The 23,306-nt window shown below is 42.1% G+C and overlaps 1 protein-coding gene across 1 annotated transcript in view; it reads left to right on the forward strand.

Moving 5' to 3' along the window:
• The window catches only part of KIF6 (kinesin family member 6), a 151,446-nt gene that overhangs the window by 91,773 nt on the left and 36,367 nt on the right, over positions 1–23,306 (forward strand). The window contains exon 15 of the mRNA XM_028724406.2: positions 8,652–8,707. Within this exon, the coding sequence (XP_028580239.2) occupies positions 8,652–8,707 (56 nt within the window). The remainder of the gene's footprint in view (positions 1–8,651; positions 8,708–23,306) is intronic.

Here is a 23,306-nt window from a genome sequence, read left to right on the forward strand (position 1 = left end):
GTGTGTGTGTGTTGTGAACAGCTCCACCAACACCTATCCGAGACACCTCATCATGACACTTAGGGGAGGAGGGAGAAATGTCAGCTGCACACATTGAACACTGGTATGGACAAGCCTTATATTTCTATCACAATGCATTGTGTGGCTCTGTTAATAATCATGTAAATAATCATGCATGAAATATAGCCATATAATTCCTATGGTTTTTCTAAAAGACTATAATTTCTTCTCTTATTTCTGAGGTGTTTTTTAAAGGTATTACAGATGGTAGTTTTCAGGACATCTACAGTGGTACCTCGGGTTACATACGCTTCAAGTTACAGACTCCGCTAACCCAGAAATAGTACCTTGGGTTAAGAACTTTGCTTCAGGATCAAAACAGAAATCGTGCTCCGGCAGCGCGGCGGCAGTGGGAGGCCCCATTAGCTAAAGTGGTGCTTCAGGTTAAGAACAGTTTCAGGTTAAAAACGGACCTCCGGAATGAATTAAGTACTTAACCTGAGGTACCACTGTATTTGAGATGAACTCATGTCAAAATAAGTTGAAGAATTCAAACCCAACCTTTGAATCAAATCATATTTAGTTTGTAATCCTAACATTTAAGCAAACCTTATTGAACAGAGTGGGACTTTTTCTGAGGAAACAAGCGTAGTATAATACCGCACTTCTAATATCGGCATAGTGCATTGCAATGCTCATTAGAATTGCCGTAGATGCCATACAAACAGAGCAAGGAAGTCTTGCTGCTGCTTGCAGAACGCATTAGTAAAAGAGGTTTGGAACTCCAAATACATCACACTTGTTCAAAACAAACTCCTCTCAGATCTACTCTGTAATTTGGAACATAGCTGCCGAACCGCCACTTGTACAGAAACTCACTGACCCAGCCACTGTTCAAATTTCTAAGTAAGGATTATATATACAACACATTTCAAAGCTAACATAACTTTCTTCTAAATGTAAACCTCTTCTATGCCAGTATTACTATATGCAGTAGGATTGTCATGTTTCTCATTCTCTGCTTGACTTTGGGTTCACAATTATTTTTATTCCACTGCATTTTCTTTCTTTGGCTTCTTCCCCCGTTTCCTTTTAAAAAATTTGGGTGGATACCTCCATAGACCACTGGAGCAATTTATGTTATGTGGCACTTGGAGATATCTGCATGGCTGCTTTTTATAGATTTCCTTCTGCTACTCTGTGGTGGAGTGGCATTGCCCACCAATCCTGACCACACTAGCATTACCTCTTCAGGCACCTTATCTTCCTTCTAGTTTGCTTCCCAATTGCTTCCAACTTGTCAGTAACCTTAATCGTAAAATCACAGCACTGGAAAAGATCAGAAAGGCATTCAAGCCAACCCTCTGCCATCAACATTTTGTCTATCTGCCAACACCTCCCCCAATCAGTGTGCATGATCCAGACCACAGTGCACCACAAGTAGAATGTATACTCTCTGCAGAAGGTGGCTAAAGGAACCCATCATTCCTTCTTGAATCTGATGAAGTAGGAAAGTGCATACCAAAACAACATCCGTAACTTGAAATTTTGTGTTATATTTTGTATTTCCAAACTGCTTAACTAACTCCAGAGAGGTGGGTATGTTAGCCACAACCAAGTGTGTCATGGATAACAGATTTATTATGGCCTAAGTTTTGGTACTCTAGAGCCCATTTCAACAGATGCACAATTATTTTTTTAATAGGAAAATATAGATACATATATGGGACAGTGGTGGCTGCAGAGGATAATAATGATTAGGACTTGTCCTCGTTATTATGTTATTGGATGGGCATTTTGTGTAATACAGAATGCAATGCCTTTTGGATTATACATTGTTTTAATTTTCTGGTTTTAATTGTTTTCAACTTTCATATTTTATCTTGTTAAATTGATTTGAGACTTTTTTTAAGCGACTAGCAAATGTAATAAATAATAATAATAATGGGTCACGGCTGCTGAATGCTAGATGACCGGGAAGAGGGTCTCCACAACCTTTTCAATCAGATGTTGTATGGTGGCAGTAGAGATGGGGATAGTTGGAGCTGTGTTGTCCTAATATGCTGCTGCTGAATGGCCAACTAGATCTAAGCTGTGTATGTGCCTGTAGAACGTGGTTGACCAACCTGTGGTCCTCCAGATGTTGTTAAACTCCATCAGCCCCAACCAGCATAGCTAATGGTCGGGGTGGTGGCAGTCATAGTCTAACAATATCTGGAGTATCATTCAGCAGCAGCACACCTGCATACTGCACCTCCAGCTGCTCCTGTCTCCACTGATGCCAGATGATGTCCATCAGTAAGTCCCTGCTCAAAAGAGCATGGGAGACTGGAGAGCCAAGAATAAGAGGTAGACTGCTGGAAAGGGTTAGGTCCCTTCCTCTAGGAAGACAGGGAACTGTGGCAGGCTGGTAAATAACTTATTAGGTCATGCAACTCATCAACCAATCCCTCTGTAAATCCAGGTTGAGGAAATGTCTCTTTTTCACAGCTTGCAAGCTATCCCTTATATTACAGCAAATGCTTCAAACAAACAAACAAAACCCAGGGCAAACCATTTCCATAACTACTTCTCTGTTTACCTCAGAAGCAGTGTGTTAAGTATGGCCCAATTATCCATGTTGGGTTCGGCTCTTAAAGCAATCACTTTTGAGTACACCTCTCTGGTTACTCACCATAGAAATGATCCTTCAAATAAGGGTATGGAGTCCTAAGATACTAGCTGCTTACAATTTGAAAGAAAAAGTGACTAATTGAGAGGAGACAGTTGCCCAGCTGTGCCTCTCATGTGGAAAAGTGCTATTTCTTAGCTTTGTTCCACTGCTCGTTTTGTTAGACAAAAATGGAACTTGCGGGTTTTGCCAATAGCTTCTGCTAGACCAACTCTTGCCCAGATAATCACTTAAACCCAAGGCTCTGCTAACAGTTAAATGCTATAGTTATGTCTTCAATCTGTACAATGATGATTATACACATCTGAGTAACCATTCAAAATTTCATGACTGTCCTGGCCACAAAACCCCAAACAGAATGAGTCATCCCACAGGTATCTTTGATTTATTTCAAGGGAATTATCCTTAAATACATATTTTAATCCCTCCTTTTTTATGTGATTGTTTATCTGTATAAGCTAAGTGTAGATAACATTAAAATAAAAGTTAAAGTAAGTTAAATGTTAGAGACTTGACTCAAATACCTCTGCAAACTGAAGAATTAGAATTGGGAGGCTCACATTGTCGGTTCCTTACCTGCGCGGTCTCAGGGAGAATCAGATCTGTCAACCCAGTAGTGCAGCCTTCTGCAACCTGATGCTTCCCATATGTTTTACATCAATAGTTCCCCACCTCTTGAGGATGCAACCCACAAGTTAAAATTTACTTGGTATGGTGACCCATCGTTTTATTGTCACATGAATATAGGACCTCTGGTCTTCAGCAGCCATCAGTTTTGTGCATTTTAACTCCGAATTTGCCTATTTTGTAACCATTACTTGAGGCATCCAAGCTAAAATTTACTTAATGACTCTATTAATGTGGAATTTGTTGAAATATTTATAGTACTTACAAAGTTATTCAAAGTTTTGTTTATGGGCCATCTGATTTCAGGATATTGCTTCATAAACTATAAAAAATTATTCTAAAAGTTACACAAGCAATATGAAACAAGCCATGAATATTTTAATAGTTTTATTCATGATAAAGATTGTTTTGGCAAGAATCAACTGGGTGGTGGAGTTTGCACTTTGCTAACAAGTAGGTCAATGTGGGGTTTGATGGTTGTCAGACATAATCTCAGATCATTATGGATACACAGGATAAAGATATCATTTCTTATTTTGACTAAGCAAACTTCACTTAACCATTAACTAAACCTGGCAGCAGATCTGGTGATGGTTCACCACAAGGTACAGGGATTTGTTTTAAGTGACTTTCACAGCTTTCCTCTGGTATTCAGGTGCTGCCTCCAGTGTTTCCACATCAGAGGCAAGCTGTAACTCCTTGTATGAGTACCTGGCAAACTGTCACCACATTTGCAATAAGTATTTTGAGTTTACTTACAAAGCCCACAACCTACTTGGGCAGGCTTTACAATCCACTTGCAGATCACAACCCACAGGTTGGGAAATGTTGCTTTAGACTGCACAGCATCAACCCTGACCATTGATCAACATTTTCGTTGCCAGTCCTTGGTAAGTCACTGGCACTTTGTTATCTATTGCATTCTGAGGAGATTTCAGGATGCCTTTAAAATATGTTAGTGTAAGTTGCTAGTTTCCCAACCTTCAAATTTTAGCCTACTTCTCCAGAAGTTAAATTTCAGACTTCGGGGAGGCATGCAACTTGTCCTTACTACAAGCCTGAACACTTAAGTACAGTCTTATGGTGCAACTAACATAGTCACCACTACACTGGAGCTTAAGCCAGTGTAATTATTTAGGCCCTACATGTTCCAATCAGTAACATCAGAAACACAGTAATACCAGTAGGGGGGAAAGGCAAGGCCATTTTGTCCGAGAGCCTAGCACAGGGGTGGCTAACCTGTTCCCCTCCAGATGTTATTGACCTCCAACTCCCATCAGCTCCAGCCAACAGGCCTGTAGTTATGGACATTGGTAGTTGTAGTCCAGCAACATCTAGACAGCCAAAAGCTAACTACCTCTGCAACTCTGTATCACCCACCAATAACAGCATTCCTCTGGCTAATGTCCAAACATTGTCACATGTGAAAGATGCCATGTGTTGAACACAAATGTCACTGAACGAGTTCTGTCTCCTGCAACAAAGCACATGAACGTGGCCAGTAGGAGTCCCTGGTGTCTCCTCTAGAACAGTGTTTCCCAACCTTTTTTGGGCAAAGGCACACTTGTTTCATGAAAAAAATCTCGAGGCACACCACCATTACAGCCCCGTGACGTCAGCGCGCAGCGTCACGCCGGGAGGGACATGAATTGCTAGCAAATTACATAATCACCTCCTTGAGGGCTGGCTCATCTTCTCCGAAGGCAGAACCCCATTAATTAACAGCACAGACTCACACCATAGCCAAGACGAGGGGGGAAAACCTCAGTCATGCACAGTCATGCACATGTGGGGGCTAAATGAGGACGAAGACCGGGCAGAGAGCAGGGTTCAAATCACCCCACCTGGCCAGGACAATCCCTGGGTGCTCCCTTGGGCCACTCGCCTGACCCACCTCGCAGGGCTGTTGTTGCGAGGATAACACGGGGAGAACCACGCGCGCCCCGGGAGCTCCTTGGAGGAGAAAGCGGGCGATGAATGCAATGCACGAAATATATGAGAGGCGACCAGGTTTTGCAGGTGAGGGGCCCCCGCCAGCCTCCGCTTCCAACACCCGGCGCAACGACGCCGAAGTTTTCCCCCGGGCTCGGCTCAGGGAGCAGCGCTGCTCCCCCCCGGCTCCCCTTCGCCCTCCCGGCTCTCTCTGCCGCCCACTGGGGACCCCCCTCACCTGCCAAGTCCGGAGCACCGGTGGAAGTTGCATGCATGCATGCAGGGCGCCGCGTTGCCATTGCATTGCACTGCACTCCATGCAACGCCTGCACGCATGCATTGCCTTGCACGCCCGCCAAGGGGTCTCCCCGCGGTCCGATGCGTCCCCTCCGGCGCGGATGCAGCATTGCAAAAATAAAAAACCCCCGACACAGCCCTACCTGGGGGGCAGCCTCCGCCTCCGCCGCTCCGCCTCCGCGGGGATCCCCGGCCTCCATCCTGCCGCCCGATCTCCGCGGGGGCGCAGGCAGGCTGCGCGGGGTCTGCGCGGGAGAGCCCCTGCCCGCCCGGCCGGCACCGCCGCGCTCATTCCATGGCCGGGAGAAGAGCGCTTCAAACAAAACGCCTGGCCCACCAGGCCACGCTGGGAAACGTAGTTTGCGCACCCCGCGCGGGCGCGGAGCCCAAGGGCGAGGGGACTACGGATCCCGGCAGCCCCCGTGCCGGGGACGGAGGGGGAGAGGCCGGGTGCAGGGATGGAGGGACGGGTGGGCGAGCGAGCGAGTGAGTGAGTGGCAGCCGCCAAGCCTTGGCCGAGAGCCAGGAAGGGCCTCCCCGGAGGAGGAGGAGGAGGAGGGAGGCGCAGAGCGGGAGGGAGGGAACCCCAGGGGTCATCTAGTGACGGCGCCCCAATCGAAAATTTGACTTAAAAAAAATAATCTTTCAATTTTTTAATTTTTCCCGCGGCACACCAGGCAACATCTCGCGGCACACTAGTGTGCCGCGGAACAGTGGTTGGGAAACACTGCTCTAGAACACCTAGTGCCACAATTGAGTGGTTAGGGGAGCAGCAGCTGATGCTGGGAGCCTTTCTCGGGCAAGAGTGGAAAATTCTGAGAGTCTAAGCAGCAATCTGAAAACAACTGTTCCTTTTCAGTGGAATATGTCAGCATCAGCCAGGAAGGGAATGGTCAACCAACTTCATATCTTGGTGGGAGAATATCTGCACCTTGAATTCTGTGGCAATTGCCTCCCAGAAGAAATGCCTGAGAACTGCAAAAGGATCAATTATTTCACAAAGACAATATTAATAACTAGTGAGGGTTGTGCTCTTCCCTCCCTCATCTCATCTCATAATTTGTTTGATTTTTCTGAACTTTCTTGGATAACTCTTGTCATAAATCTGGGCCTCTTTGTGGCAGTTCTGTAGGAAAGCTTTGAAAGACCAGATCCATGGTCTCCTCATTAGCCCTCCCTGCTAACAGTATTCCTTCTAAAGCAGAATTACACTTTCAAGAAAAGCAGTGGCAGGAAGGGCCACTAGTGACAGCACAGGCCGTTTCCTTAAGGCCAGGAGCATTCATTGCCAGCAAAGTGCAAATGAATTCTTCCCATGCATCCCAGTGGGCCTTCCATGTGACTTCTGAAGCTACATAATGCTGGACTTTAGCAATGGGGAGTTTAGTGCCACGGACAAGGAGATGGTGTTCTGACAGATGCTGAGTAGTTAGAACAGTCTCCACCAATCTAGCACCCTCCAGATGTTTTGGATTGCAGCTGCCATCAGCCCCATCCAGCACACTGAGAGTGATAGGAGTTGTAAACCAAAACATCTGGAAGGTGCCATATTGGCAAAACCTGAACTAATGTATACTGTATAGGGAAAAAGTGTTTCCTGAAATGTGCAGGCCCAAGCTCTTCGGAGTTTTGTAAGTTTAATTGGGTCTAGAAGCTAATAGGTCACCTGTTCCACCCAAGCAAGCAAGCAAGCACTGGTGTAATACGCTGCCTGTAGCAGAAAAGATGTCACTTTATTCTGCCTCAGCTACAGCTTGGAAACTGTCTTCAGTGGTAGCTCTGTGTAGAATATATGGTAACTTTAAATTTGTGACGTTATCAAAGCATGAGCCTTGTTGTCCAGGAAGCAGCTAGGATATGAAGTCTTGCTGATAAAAGTCATCACACAAACTTAATTCCTACCTGCAGAGTTGTAATATAGTCATCTACCAGAATGGAAGAAGGAACATTTAATAAACTATGGAAGTATTAGTGCACATAAAGAACAGTAGTTTTGCTGTTAGAACACAATTCCAGCACACATTTTGCCAGACCACTGGGGTTAACACTCATAACCATGCAAAACACGTCATTGGATCTTTTTTTCATGGTTTGCCATTTCAGCACTTCTGACCAGTATGAGGGTTAATTAGGTGAGTACAAGCATAGAGGAAAATATTGCAGCCTACCAAGTCACTGGTGCCATTTCCGGCAGCCTGCCTGCATGTTTTCCCCTCAGTTTTCCATCACTTGAGTCAGTCATGTGTTGAAGTAAGCCGAAATAGCATGCATGCAAACTTTCTTTTTGCTGAAGCCTAATGAGGAGATGTGCGTTAGATGCTTTTTAAAGGTGATTCTGGGGAAAAGCAGTGTTTAGGTTAGAAACATGCTATGAAAGAAATGTCTATTTATTTGTTCTTTGTTTCTAAATAAAATTACCATGTCCAAAAATTGCCCCAGCTAGTTTGGTTTATTGTGAATATTGGTTTGTTGTTGTACTTCCCACCCCAATTTTTTATGTGTTGTTTTTTACATTAAATTAATTGCACAGGTATTGTGAAATTTGCTAGGACAATTCTAAAAGCGGGAAAATGCCACAGTTACGAATAAGGACTTCGGCTTTTTTTTAAAAAAAACCCAGTAAAGGGATGTGGGAATCCTGAAACATGTATCAAAAAAGTGTTATTTCAGAAAGTGCAGTGAAAAGGATACAAAACATAAAAAGTGAAAAGTATGTTTCACTACCATGATCCTGAAATTGGATGGGCATAGTGAGGGAAAACAAACAGAGGAGCATTGATTCCCGCTTTAAAAAAAACCAAGGTAATAGAACAAGTAAATGAAGGACATTTCACAAGTCTTACCTCTTCATCATTACTGTCTATAAAAAATGCATGTTGATTACGGTAACGTTTTGTTTTGCATTATTTGGTCATGGAATTTTTAAAAAAATGCAAATTGCAAATATAAAGAGCAATCTGCAACTCAGTTGGAATGTTGTTCAAGAATGAACTCAGATTAAAAGAAAAAGGAAAGAGCTCATATTCCACAAGTAGAAAAGAGTGTTGATCTGTTGACACCAAAGTATATGCCACCAATTCTGTTTTACAGTAATCTAACTAACCTACACCGTTTTGTTTACTAGGTTTGCTGAAGCAAAATCTTTGGGAGAAAAAGTAAATGAAATAAGAAACAAAATCAGTAAGTAATCCATGAATCTTCCATGTACTGTTACAATGTTAGCATATCAAGCTTACATCATCTAAGCCATTTTAAATGTTTTTTAAGATCAGCTGTTATCAGAGAAAGTCAGCTGCTTATCCTGTGCTGGATGTTATCACCAGCTATGACTTCTGCTGATCTTTCTGTATACTCACCTCTTAAGTCTCTATTATCAAAGAGTTTTTGTTTTTTGTTTTGCAAAGGAAGCCAGCAAGGGCTTTGTGAAGCAGTGTATTGAAGATACAGTAAGGTCCTGAGTAAGGTGACAAGAGTACTGGTAAAATAATACCTGTACAAGTTGCGAAATAGATCCTATATAACCATGACCCATCAAAGGTAAAAACATTTTCAGCCAAAGCTCACCTTTAACCAGGAATGCTAAAATCAAGATGCCCAATAGCCACTGCTGTCTCAAACATTGGGCCTGGTGACAAGCATATACGTACGTTGTGGCAGACATCACAAATCTTGTTCTTTTCCTTACCTATCTTCTGAAAAATCTTGTTGGCTCCCTAGGGTTTTTTTTTCCTGGGGGTGGGACATTGGGGAGAAGGGAGACACATCTTTGACACTGAACCATGTCCAGTTCAGTGCTTAGTGTACTGGGTTGCAATGCTGGCAGTCCAGATTCATCTATAGAATCATAGAATAGTAGAGTTGGAAGGGACACTGAGGATCGTCTAGTCCAGCTGCATGCCGTGCTTATCTGTGAGACGCACAGCTTGCTTATCCTGATCTACTTCATCTGATTTTTGTGCAGATAAGATGCTGTTCTTAACTCCTTGGTGGAAGGACAAGATACAAACCTTAATAGTAATAATGAAATAATAAATTATTCTTAGTCCAGAATGATTAAGGTAGGGAAGTGGCTAGGATTCTCCCAAGTTTCCAAAATATGCAGTCATTTTTCAGTATCTCAGTAATAATCACGGAAATGGTCTAGACACCATAATGTGTGTTCTAGTTACAGAATTATTGGTCTTTGAGGATGAAAGATTGTATCATTTGTATAATGATTACTCATTTAACTTGGGGGTAAAAACAGACAAGTATGGTGGAAGTGGTTTAAACACACATCCTCTGCCCTGAAGAGATATGCCTCAGAATGTAGCAAATGTGTGTACAGACCATTTCTATCATACTTAGGATGTTACGTCTGTCTTCAACCTGCATTTCTAATAACAAACTAATTTCCTCTAGCAATAAGAAGTTTGCTCAGTGTGTGTTCTCAGAAAGTGGTCAACTTATATAGTGGAATTTCTCAGTGCCGATCCTTGAGTAATGTATATGCTACACTCTGCAGGAATTTGATACGGGACTTCCTGCTTATGTTTTGCCGGCATTTCTTTCTATGTCTCCTACTTCCTGTGCTCTCTTTCCTTTTTGCATTTTTCATGTTGCGCAGTCAGGGCCAGATTTAGGTTTGATGAGGCCCTAAGCTACTGAAGGTAATTGGGCCCTTTATATGTCCAGCTGTCCTTTGTCAACAACAAATTGTCGCTGTTTTTTGCGTTGAATATATGCTATATGGTAATTTATGGACCTAATAAGTATCTAAAACTATTTGCACATAAGAAAATATGTATTTTATCAAAGTAATTGATATAGAAATGAGCAAACCAGTGATATTTTAGGGAGCAGGCGAGGCCCATTTCTTACATTATAGGAGCCTACACAACACAAAACACTGTTGCTGTATGTAGGTTTTATTTTATTTGTTTTCTATCTTAAATTTTGGAAATGTACATCCAGGGGTTTTTTCTTTAATTTTTTTGGGGGCCCCCAAGAGAGTTGGGCCCTAAGCTATAGCTTGTTTAGCTTATATGTAAATCCGGCACTGTGTGCAGTATTAACTATAGATGGAATTGATTTGCTTCTCCCACAACAGGGTATATTTGCATGGATAACAACATACTGTGATCTGCCATAAGATCTATGGATGAAGGACAGTATATAAATTTAATAAATAATAATAATATCATATTCATTTTTTTAAAATTTAATGTGCCACAAGAGGGTTATAAGTAATCCCAGGCAATGGAGATACAATTTGATATGTGATTTCTTGCACCAGCTTCACACTTTGCATTGTGTGGGTTGCAGTAGCATACTCTAGAATCCCCTATGTTTGCTTGTAGATGAGCAGGATGAAGACCTTCAATAGCTTCCCAAAATCCAGTGCAAAAAAGTGAAAGTGAAATGCACGCTAGAATCGCAAAGCTCTTACACAGTACTAAAGCAATTCTGAAACAGCTGCAGAGGCAAGAAAACCCCCTTGGTACAATTCACTCAATGATAAAAAAAGGTAAAGGTAAAGGTACCCCTGCCCGTACGGGCCAGTCTTGACAGACTCTAGGGTTGTGCGCCCATCTCACTCAAGAGGCCGGGGGCCAGCGCTGTCCGGAGACACTTCCGGGTCACGTGGCCAGCGTGACATCGCTGCTCTGGCGAGCCAGAGCCGCACACGGAAACGCCGTTTACCTTCCCGCTAGTAAGCGGTCCCTATTTATCTACTTGCACCCGGAGGTGCTTTCGAACTGCTAGGTTGGCAGGCGCTGGGACCGAACAACGGGAGCGCACCCCGCCGCGGGGATTCGAACCGCCGACCTTTCGATCGGCAAGCCCTAGGCGCTGAGGCTTTTACCCACAGCGCCACCCGCGTCCCTCACTCAATGATAAGCTCATTTAAATCCCTGTTGGTTTTGATGGAGAGTGTTAAGCACATTCTCAATTTTCCCATTAAAGTAAACAGAACTTACACGCTTATCTTTGGGTGGATCATACTGCTAGTACATAGTAAATGCAATTGTAAATAGCCACAGGAATGCACCCATTGTTGTCTGAGCCCCCCCTCCCGCCACCTCACTAATGTCCCCAAGACCTAACTTGTTGTCTCAAGTTTGTTCTATTAAAGCTAGCACTATACAACCAATGTATAGTATCACTCCGTATCAAAAGAGTCCGCCCCTCCCCGCCCCCTGATTCTGAAGGTAGATTGTGTGGACAATAGGACCATTACTTAACTAAATGTGACTTGTATGTAGAATGCATAAGCAGAGTATCATTCATTACGCCATGCATGGTTCCTAATCTGCCAGAATTATACTGGAAAACCAGACTGCAGGAATTGTAGCCATCTGTGGCCTACAGCTATATATTTAATTTACTTTTATTGTTGTTTTGGTTTCCTTAAAGCATTCCTGGCTGCCCCAGTGTGCACAATTAAGGCCAGATCACATAAGTATCAGTTTCTATTTTTCCAGCCAACACTTAATAATAAAAAAATTCTCTACCACAAAGGTCATAGGAGGACCTTTCGGTAAGCCACTTGATGCAATGTAGAATCCATTTTACCAGTCTTGATGATTTGCCGTGATAGTGACAGACAGCAGTTGGCTGTAGCTTGAACTTCTGTCATGCATACCTCATCATTTCCCTTTTTTTAAAGAAAACAAATACTACTATTTTGCAACAGAGGTATACAAAACATTGCAGCTACTTAATAAGTGTCCCAGCTGATATAGTGGCATTTGGAATGAAACTAAGATATTGAAATGAGTTCTCTGTTGTCATATATTATTGTTTTCCTAACTTGACAAACGAATTCACAGGCACTGAAAGTGAAGATCTGTTGCAGTCCTGAAAATTAATTCCTGCTTCAAAAGATTCCTTTAATATTTATCCTCAGATTGGAGAATATCATGTAAATGTGATAATAACAATACTCCTATTTTGAATCTAAAAGAAGAGAACACAGCAGGATTGGGAAACCTCTGGCCTGCAATCTTGGCATGCCTAGGGGTCCAATTTGGCCCGCAAGGCCATTCCTCCTCAACCATGCCCACCCAGCCATCAGTTGATGCCACTGGTGACAGGCGTCACTGCTGATGTGCAGGAGGACAGGGTTTAACCCTGCATTGGTTGTGTACCCTATTGCCAGCAGGGAACAGGATTTCACAGCCAAGTCAGCAGCATTTAATCTTCATTCATCAGCTCATGAGTGGAGTTTCAAGCCTTCTCAAAAGCACAGCTCATGTGCTCCTCCTGCAAGCAGGTGAAAGATTGGAGTGGCGTGGGCGAGAAGCAACACTTTTGAGAAACATTTTAAGACAGCGCCCCATCCTGTGTCGGTCAAAATGGGACTGTGGGGTGTGCTTTAAAGCATTTCTCAGAAGCACTGTTTGAAGCATCTGCCACCCTTCTCCTTTAAATGAAAGTGGGTGCTTCAAAAACTGCTTTGAGAAGGCCTTAAGGGCAGCTCATGGGCATCCTGTTCAGCTAAAATGGGACCTTGGGAGCTGCCTTAAAGCACTTCTCACAAGCAGCTTGCACACTTGAGCAGGCAGGTGGCAGCAGAGGTGAGGGTGGGGAAGACCTCCTCCTCCCCCCCCCCTCCACCCTGCTCACAGGAAAAACATGCGAGTTTCAGTCTTAAAGGTAAGGGAGGAGGCTTGCAAAAGCCTTTGAGAGTCTCTCATTCCCTTTAAGATTGTAGCAAGAGTAGATACTTAAAAGGGAAGTAGGAGGAGCTTTTCAAAGGCTTTGGCTTTGCTTTGTGTTACTGCAGCAACTTCTTAAAACATTCTGTGTGGACTTCCCTCAAAGATTGTTCAGAGGCTACTAATGTAAAATGTTGTGACTAAAAAGGAGCACAGTGGGTGGGGGCGGGGGACGATGACTTGATATCCACATTGATACACTTTTACATTTCTAAGCAGGAGAACATTGTACCAGTTTTTCATTAGTTTTCTGTATTCTTCCAGCCACACAATTCAGAATCCTAGAAGGCTTGGATAACCAAAGCAATTTTACCCTCACCTGTATGGACGTTCTTTAAGATATTTTGACAACATACAGTTGATTATCCTACCCATATTCCATAAAGTAAGGATGAGGACTTAAAGAGGCTTTCTAGGTGGTTGGCCCACAATAGTGCATTCCCTCCCCTTGAAGATTTTTCTGAAGCAGAATCCTCCACCAGAGGTTAGCAAATAACTGATTACTTTAAAAGCATGTCATAGTACTTAGAGCGGAGCCCAGTGTTGTTGAGATCTCAATGAAATCAAGAGCCTAGAGGAGGACAGAACTTGGCCACAAGTTCCGACAAAGAGCTTTAAAAATAAGTCAGCTAAGCTCTTCTGTTATTGCTGAGTTAGTGATCAAGTGAGCTGATCATACAAAGCATAGAACAGTAGTAGGCAGACACACTTGGTGCATATAAGATTTTAGTAAAGATTTCCAGCACATTGATTTAAATGTGATGTTTACTCCACTAATTGGTATAACCTTTCCAAGAGGAAAAAATGAGCACAAATGGTATTTGAAAGCCCAAAGGAAAGCAGCTGTTTCTTTTATTCTGCTCAAAGATCACTTAATGCTATAATTGAAGCTGAGTGAGAGAGGAAAGACAAACTTTTGTGGGAGTAGCAGCCTTTCAGTTCAAATAGACCTTCCAGAAATAATGCATCTTGGCTAGTCAATGAGAATGACACATTCTTTCATTGCTGTGGTGATTCATGCAGGATCAAAAATCTACCACTACTACGAGGTATTGTAAAACAATTGTACACATCACTCCCCACTGTCATGTCACACTGTATTAATTGCAACAGAGAAAAAGAATGTGGGTACTTCACTGTCTAGAAATGTTCAACAGGGTTATTTTAAACCTAGTCAAGATAAGCTCAATGCCTTTTGTATATAGATGTTGCAATAAACAGATTGTTTGTCTTGCCATAAATATTAAGAAACCAATAAAGGAATTAAAGGAGGAGGATAGTTCTTAGAAATTCAGGAGCTGCCTTCTGTTGAGTCAAAATATTGTTCCATCTAGCTCAGTATTATATACACTGACCATTAGCAGTTCTCCAAAGTTTCAGAGTGTGTTTTCTCCCAGTCCTCCCTGGCTCTTCCCTTCTTCTTTGTCTCAATGCTGGTTCCTCATCATTTGCCAGTTCATATGACATTTCAGGAATTCTCAACTATGTATCCTGCTTCACCACCTGTATTATCCATTTTGGTTGTGCTGCTATAAGAAAACTTGTTTTCTTCAGTCTTCTGTGATCCACTTCTAACTTTGTTTTTGTTCTCCTACATATGCACTGGGGAGAGAGTGTTTGGGTCACAAGAAAGAAATCACAAAGTATTAATCACAGGTGTCTTCACCTGCTATTAATATCCTGTATGGGTTTGCAGGCCTCTAGTCCTTTTTATCCATCTGGCATGTGAGGCATCAGAAGAAGTAATTTTTATTAAAATCTGTGGTTAGTAATACTGTCTCTGTGGAATAACTGTAGTGAACTCAAGTGGAAGCATTGTTTGAAATGAAGGAAAATAAGAAAGTCAGGATCATGAAAATAAAACGCAGCTGTCCTGGTAAATAAGAGGATGGATGGAAAGATGGAATAGATTAGGGAGCGCAGAAGAAAGGGTGTAAATGTTGGGAAATTGTACAGGGGCATTGGGGGAAGGGAATATTTATGGAAATGAACATTCCCAAATTGTTAATCCATCTCAAATTCTGATCATATAGAAATAAACAGGAGCCTTGTCCAGCATAATGAAACATGGCCTGTTTTATCCCTGCTGGATGCAGCCATGGAATCCTCAAAGGCAATTGAAGGGTTACACTCCGTGCTACTAGGTCAGCTATACTATGCCTATTATGTATGCAGTTATATTGTTAAAAGCAGATGAAGAACATTTGACTTTATTTAGCTGAACCCAGCGAAGTAACATTTTAAAGCAACTTGTTGACAAGTTGGAAAAAGTCTCTTGTACTCTCTGTCTCATATTTTGCCGATATGAATGACACACCTTTTCAAGCAAGAGCTCGTTATTCAGAACTGAGTACCCCAGGAAAGGTGATAGCAGTATTGCATGAATTGATGTGTCAGAAGGATTATATAGTTTAGATTATTCGTGCATGAGCTTAAAGCAGGCATGTGCCCTCCCATAGGAAAGGTCCACATTCCTGTAAATATTTTATCTGGTAAAATCTAATCTGAAGTGGCATGTGCAATAGAGCTAGCCTTAAGGATTTGGGCAGGATGAGTAAAATAAGTTCTCCCTCATTTTGAGTTACCATGACTTTAATATTGATTTTGTAGCTTGTCAGTCCCCAAGTGGTTCTCCATGGCTATCTGTTAACATGGGGTTCTATGGACCTGTGGGCACATTTGGAATTTTTAAAAAGGGCAGCGGATGTGTCCTGGTGGAATGAGAGAACCAGTGGGACAGGGTTATATCTCTCTATATAAACTCTATAGAAAGGACAGGAAAGGATTTACTGGAGGTAGCATCATTCTGTACATCAAAAAAGGCATTGAGTCCAGCAAGCTAGAAATCCTGAAAGGCGTGGACTCCTCCACAGAATTACTGTAGATGGTGATACTAGGCTACAATACTGGGGAAATGCTATTGTTCCCCTAGTTAAAAGGCTCAGGGAGATCTTGAAATGAATAAAAACCAAGGAGGAATGCAGAAGAAGAGACTTGGTAGTAGTGAGTGACTTCAACCAGCACCAATTTTAGGGTTGTGCGGGCAGTTCCCCTGCACAGGGGACACGTAATTCTGCTACTACTCATCATCATCATCATCATCATCATCATCATCATACCACCTCTATCTATATGGGTACCTACTGAGAAAATCTTTTCTGTTTGTGGGGTGGGAGGAATAACGGAGAATCAAAATAGGAGAATAAATAGAATCGATTATCCTGGGGAAGGGAAGGGTTGGCTGGCACCATGAAGAGTAGCACTTGAGGTTTTGTTGCATATTCCATTTTTTATTCTTGTTTTAAGACTTTTCTAAACCACTCCTGGGCAGCAGGATATAAATGGATAAACTGCAACAGCAGTAGAATGGTGCCTTGTGCCTTCAGACCATTTTCTTGGCTAAATGAGATTGTACACCCACTTTCTCACAGATCATTTGCAGCCTATATACCATGACCACTCCTGCTTCAAGATTATGCCCTTAAGTCTGTTGACCACAGTGAAAATCAGCAGAAATAACTAGGTGCACAGTTTCAGAGTTACACTCAGATCATAGTTCCCCTTGCTCCGTGGGATTTGGGGGCAGCCAGCTGGAACTGGATGGGGGAAATTGCTTGAGCATCACACAGATAATTCCCATGTAACTGTATGTTCGTACAGTACTGGATTCCATCCTTAATAACTTGTATTTAATTAATATGCTTTTCCTAATTTTTAATCAAGTTTTGTAGATCTCTCATCATGTTGCAAATTTTACTTGGAATTCAGTCTTCCTTTCAAAATAACTGGCAAGAAGTAATCATGTTTCAAAACTTGGAACCCTAAGGCTGGATGTAATTAATATATTAATACTTACAGAACAGTAAGGTTATTCAATTCTATGAATTATGTTCCTAACCTCATGTAACTGGCAGCTTTTCCATAGGCTAGCAGTAAGATAAATGAGAAAATGGGAAGAAAAAGAATAGAAACACTTTGCCTATAATCTATTTTCTGAACGCAAAGAGTCCTTCAGCATCTGGTATCACTTCATTTTCATTTTAGAGGCCAGAAGCCTCCTCTTTTCATACACTCCTACTGCCACTTGGACAGTCCTCAACATGAGGAAGTCCTTCATGGACACAGAGATGTGTATTTCTATGTCTATGTTCTGAATAACATATTTTTTTAGAGGTGCTGGACAGGCAATGGATCAAGATGATCAGTTACTCTTATCAAGAAACTCCAGTGTACATGTTATGTAGCGATCTAACCTTCCACAAGAATGGGCAGTATCTCCACCCTGATATATTAGCACTCTGAAATCATTGGGGATAATTTCATATTACCATTTGCTGCTTTTGCAAAAGTATGTTCTTTGTAAGGTCAGCATATTTCATAGTGCCCATGAAAGTGCAGATGTAAATCTTATTATTATAGCACTCTTCTTTCCACTCACATGAAGCAGCATGAGGAATCATACCCTGGGCTTTAATGGAAATGCCACTATGAATAGGTCCAAATCCTTAAAAACACAGCAACATATCAGGAAGATATTTTGTATATGTGACCTGCAAATGAACAGTCATGGCAGAATTCACAAAATTGCTGCAATAAAATACAATGGCTGGTGTTTTCCAAGTTGATTAAACCTTAAATCATGTGGAATTAGCACTGTCGGCACAGCTGTTTCTGGATATGATGGTAGGAAAACAGTCTACAGCATAATAAATCCCTATATTACAAGGCCGTCATTACTGAACTGTAGCTAAGATTGAGCTGAGCTGGTTTTTTAAATCGTATTTTCCTTCTCTACCAGAAGTTATGAAATGGCTTTAAATCCACATACATAGTCAGCTGGCTTTGAAACATCACCAATACTTATTCTAGGACTTCCCATGGAATGTAACTACTTTAGAAGGGCCTCATTTTTAGAGTTCATTGGAATGATTAAATCTTAGGAGTGGCATTTCTTTGGTAATATAGTATAGAATAACCATTTTTAAAAGAGTTTAAACCAAGTGAAAGGGCATCTGATCCAGGTGCAGACTACAGCATGTGAAGAGGGGAGGTTTAACCATTTACTCCTGGGGGGGGGGGGAATCACCCTACATCACAAATAAACTCCCATTGGTCCTAATGGAAAGGGACAAGATGCATGAACGTACAAGATGAGAAGCAGTTGTCATTTCATATATTTCAGAAAATATCTTAAAATAATTCAAAGACTGCTTTGTGGTGTTTTGTTTTGCGGGGAAGGGATTCCACTTGTTGAACGCTTCTCATTAGAACACCCAAAGTAGAGTGGATATGGTCCAATATTTGAAATAGCAACTTTCATCCAAAATATACCACTTAATATAAGCAACCATTATACTTGACAAAGATTTGAGTATATAGGAAAAGAGGGAAAGTTCAGACATTAGACAAAAATGTATCATCATAATCACTTTAGGTGTTTCATTGTGGTCCATAAAATTATCCATCACAGATACTGTTGAGTATGAGAGGAGGCAGGAGACCTTCATTCTGGTTTCTGTCCTTGCAGATAGAAGCAAACCCAGGTTCATCACATACACAGAATAGATATAACTAATCCTAGATCTCTGATAAGTGCATGTATGTATAGGCACACAATGTGATTAAAAGCACATTGGCTCTGCCAACATACATTACATTTTTAGGTGCACGCTTACGCAACTGTGTGGAGAGTAGACTTTAAGCTGGTGTGCTGGATTGAAGTACAGTTTCTTTCTACTCTGCAGCATATAATGCATTTTTTGTGCTCAGAGTTGTAGAGTAAGCACCTTTCTTTTTCTACCATTCTTTAGAAATAATCAAATAATAAAAATGCAAACAGAAATCATTCGTATCTTGATTCATCTGGAGCCATTAAGACTAGCCTGCAGCATCAGCATGAATATGTAATTGACTTAAAGGACAGTGAACCCTTAGCCATATGGCATTGTGGTTTTTGTTTTTTGTTTTTAAACTATGGTAATGGGCCAATTCTATATTTAATTCAAGGACAAACAGATGTGATAAACAACTAAGGGACAATGTCCAGATGCTGTCTCTCTCACTTGAAAAAAAATATTGACATGCTTCTAATTTATTAGAGCCCATGCAGAACCATAGAAATGTAAAGCTGAAAAAAACACTGAAGGATCTATTGCCTGCATCAGCGTTGGACCTAAAAGTTTCTAGTAATTTGGACCATACTATTCCTTTCCATACAGTGCTGGAGGGACCAAAATACACTATGCCAAAGTCAATAATAGATTCTGCTGGGCTGGGCAAGCTGTGTTCTTTAAGGACCAACTGGTGATGTTTCTCCATCTAAAGCTCAGTTCTGAAGCTTGGCTAGAAAAACTGGTAGGGAATGCAGATAACAGCTGCTTAGGAGCCATCACCTAACTTGGGCTTATTACAGGGAAGGAAAAGTGCAAATATTTAGACATGATCATGTATATGTTGCCTATGGACCGTTATTACTTTTTAAAAGGAGGTAGAAAGTGTATCCTGTTGTCTTTGTCCATGGAGTTTTCTTGGCAAGGATACTGGAGTGGCTTGCCGGTTCCTCCTCCAGTTTGACCAAACTGCGGGAGGTAGTGGAGGACAGAGGTGCCTGGCGTGCTCTGGTCCATGGGGTCACGACGAGTCGGACACGACTAAACGACTAAACAACAAAGAAAGTGTATCGGTCCCTTAACTAGGATTGAATGCCTTGTATCCATAAATGCTTGTGTTGTAGTATTAGCAGAGTGCAGTGTGGCCCTGCCATTGTAGTTGCTTCCCAAGTCGGGTGAGAAAGAGCACCACCCTCCAGGCCTTCATACAGCTCTGTAGTGCAGCATTCCCACCCCCAGCACACACAGAAATCTTCCTTTGTTTATTGTAGAGGTATTTGGAGCTCTTCACAAGTGGACAGCCTTCCTCTTGAGCCTTACGTTTTGGATCAGTCACTCTGTCATTACACTCTTCCTTTCCTCCGCGCTTTGTCCATTTTAACAGTGAGCTGGCATTGCTGCCAACTTGTTTTGGCCCAGCAAGTCACTCTGCAACTTAGTGTGCCATGCTCCTCTTTTCGTTTAGCTGACTGCTAAGACAAGTCTATAGTGGTGCTGTCTTGCCTCCCAACACAAGGCCAGGGTTTGAAGAAGAAGAAAAAGAAATGGTGCTATATAGGCTGAAAAAGAAACCTTCTGTCTTTTGCGCAACCTGGCCTCACCAGTGCACAGACGAGCAAGGTTCTGGAAAGGAAAAGGTTTACTATCTTTCCATTGACATTATAAGCATGGTGGCCATGCCTTTGTGGGTGCAAAGACACCACTGTCCTTTGGTCTTAATGGATTTTGCAGTACATCAGGATTAACTTAGGTTCAGTAAGTTCAGTAGACATAGGCTCTGGGTAAACATTAGCTGAATACAGCTCTTTTTTTCCTGAACATATGAAGCAATATCTCTGGTTTCCATTATCTTCTGTCTGTTGTGATGCAAAGCCAGAGGTTTTGTATTTTAAAAGCTTTTTAAAAGTAAAAGATACGTATATGTAGATATGTATGTACAGAGTGGCTTACAATTAGGCGTACAATAAACATACAGGAGGAATAAAATGTAATATTTAAAAGTCTGGGGAAATAAAAAAGATCTGCACATGGCACTGAAATGACCTCAAAGTAGATGTCAGACAAACCACCCTGGAGAGAGCATTCCACAAACACATCGATATAGAATGTTAGAGTTTCCAAAGCACTTCACAATATGTTACTGCATGCCTAATCTTTGCAACAATCTTGAAAGGTTGAGGAGTAACAGTGTGCATCCCATATTGCTGGGGGACATGGCTGAGGCTAAGAGAGTGGATTGATTGTCTTAGGCTGTATCCTATGCACATGAAGGCTACAATCCTCCCCCTCCTCCCGGGCTACTCAAAGATCTTAGGACTGGGCGGTCACCCCCATCCACTGTCCTCTGCTGATCTCTTCTGGCAAGTGGGGAGCTCTGTCACTGTGGAGGTCCCCATTGCAGTCACATAAAGCATGGCAGAGAAAATGTTATTCCCAGTAATGTTCCTATCCATAGAAACTGATATGAGGCTACCCAACAGGGTCCATTGGTTTAATAGGATTTACTTCAAGTAACAGATTGGGCTATGCAGAGAGCCCAAAGATGGGCAACTTGGGAACATCAGTTACACCTACCCAGAACCAATTAGACCTCTGGTGCCCCCTGCCCTTCCTTGCCATGCCATGCCTTGTGCCCCTGCCATGCCTGGCAACAGAGCTGCAGTGGATGGGAGAGGTAGAGGAGCTGGGGAGTGTGCAAGCATGTTTATGTGCACACAGTCCATATCCCTCCATTGGCTCATTCCCCCCCACCTCAAATCATGCAACAGAGAGACAATAGGGGTGGGGGAAGAGGGAGCAGAGCTGGTGAGCGGCGTGCACAGTCTATTTGCCTCTGCCCGGCACTCGTTTGGGTACTCCGCAGTATCTCCCACTCACTGCCTTCCTGTTGAAGAGCTTGGGGGTGGGGAGTGAGCTAGCAGGGGCTCCATTAGCTCACTCCCCACCCCTGAGCCCTTAATCAGGGACATGCAAGTCCATAAGAGATCCATGAATTTAAATCAGTGTCCATGCTAATCTTCCTTCTAAAGTTCATACTGAAACAGGCCAGGCTCTCCTTCATCCCCCCCCTCCTTATTTTTATCTTCACAATAATTCCATGTCTTGTGTCTTCCATCAGAAGTCTGCACACTAATTTTGTTAGTTTCATCTCTTTTCCATACCTTGGGATGGTATTTTTATCCAGGAACCGAGGCCAAAACCACCAGATTTATCACAGTCCTAATGACAGCTAGCTGCATGCTGAGTGAATTCCTCAATTCCCCAAAACTACTTTTTTTGCCAGAACATGTGGAGATTCAGCATTCAGCATTTTATTGGTACTGTTATCTCCAAATGAAGAATGACTCCTTTGGAAAAAATGATTTGGTATCAACTGTGGGAATATTTTTAGCAGCTTGTTTGGTGAGGCTTCATAAAATATAATTAGTTGTGGAGAGAAATGTTAGCACAGTGCTAAGGTCAGTTTTGGGCAGGGTTCACTCAAAACAGTTCACATCACTGGGATCAAAATAATGTGTCTACAGTTCACATTATTGGGATCAAAAGGTACATTTCTGTAAGAATGTATGATATTTCATTGTTCCTTGAGTAAATATTTGTGTTTCGGAAAGTTATGGAACTGGCAGTACAACACGCCAAAGCCCATCTCTTGTTTGTAGGAAAAAGTCTGTACATACAACAGAGCTGGAATCATTTACTTATTTTGTTACTAATAAGCCTTCGAGTTTGTTGCCTTGCCTCGGTAATGGACTGGATGAAAGCCAACAAACTGAAGCTCAATCAAGATAAGACTGAGGCACTATCAGTAGGTGGTTCCCTAGACCAGATGAGTGGGAGATTGCCTGCACTTGATGGGGTTACACTTCCTCTAAAGGAGAGGGTACGTAGCTTGGGGGTACTCCTGGATCCATTGCTGTTGCTTGAGGCTCAAGTGGCCTCAGTAGCACCGAGTGCCTTCCATCAGCTTCCCCAGCTGCACCCCTCTCTGGACAGGGATAGGCTAACCTCTGTTGTCTATGTTCTGGTAACCTGCAGGTTAGATTACTTCAACACGTTATATGTAGGGCTGCCTCTGAAGATGGTTCAGAATCTTATCTGGTGCAGAATTTGGTGGGTAATGTTGTTAATGTAATCTTGTTATATTTGTAGTACTGAAATGTGGCTTTGTATATTGTTATATGTTCTATTATGTTGTTTTATAATGTTACAAAATTGTTCTTGTGATGGTTGATTTTGAGATATATTCCTGTTTTCTTTGTTGTAAGCCACTTTGAGCATGATTCTCTTTGTGGAAGAGTAGAGTATAAATAGAATTATGAAGGAAGGAAAGGATATGGAGAAACCTTAGTGTGATGCAGACAAAATATGACAGCCGTCTGCTACATGGAGCAGGAAGGAAACATTCCTAATTTTTCAAAATTCCTGAAGTAGAATGAAAATTTGTGGTAAAATTGAGGAAGTAGAAAAGAA

The sequence above is a fragment of the Podarcis muralis genome, chromosome 3 (assembly GCF_964188315.1).
Source record: "Podarcis muralis chromosome 3, rPodMur119.hap1.1, whole genome shotgun sequence".
Classification (NCBI taxonomy): Eukaryota; Metazoa; Chordata; class Lepidosauria; order Squamata; family Lacertidae; genus Podarcis; species Podarcis muralis.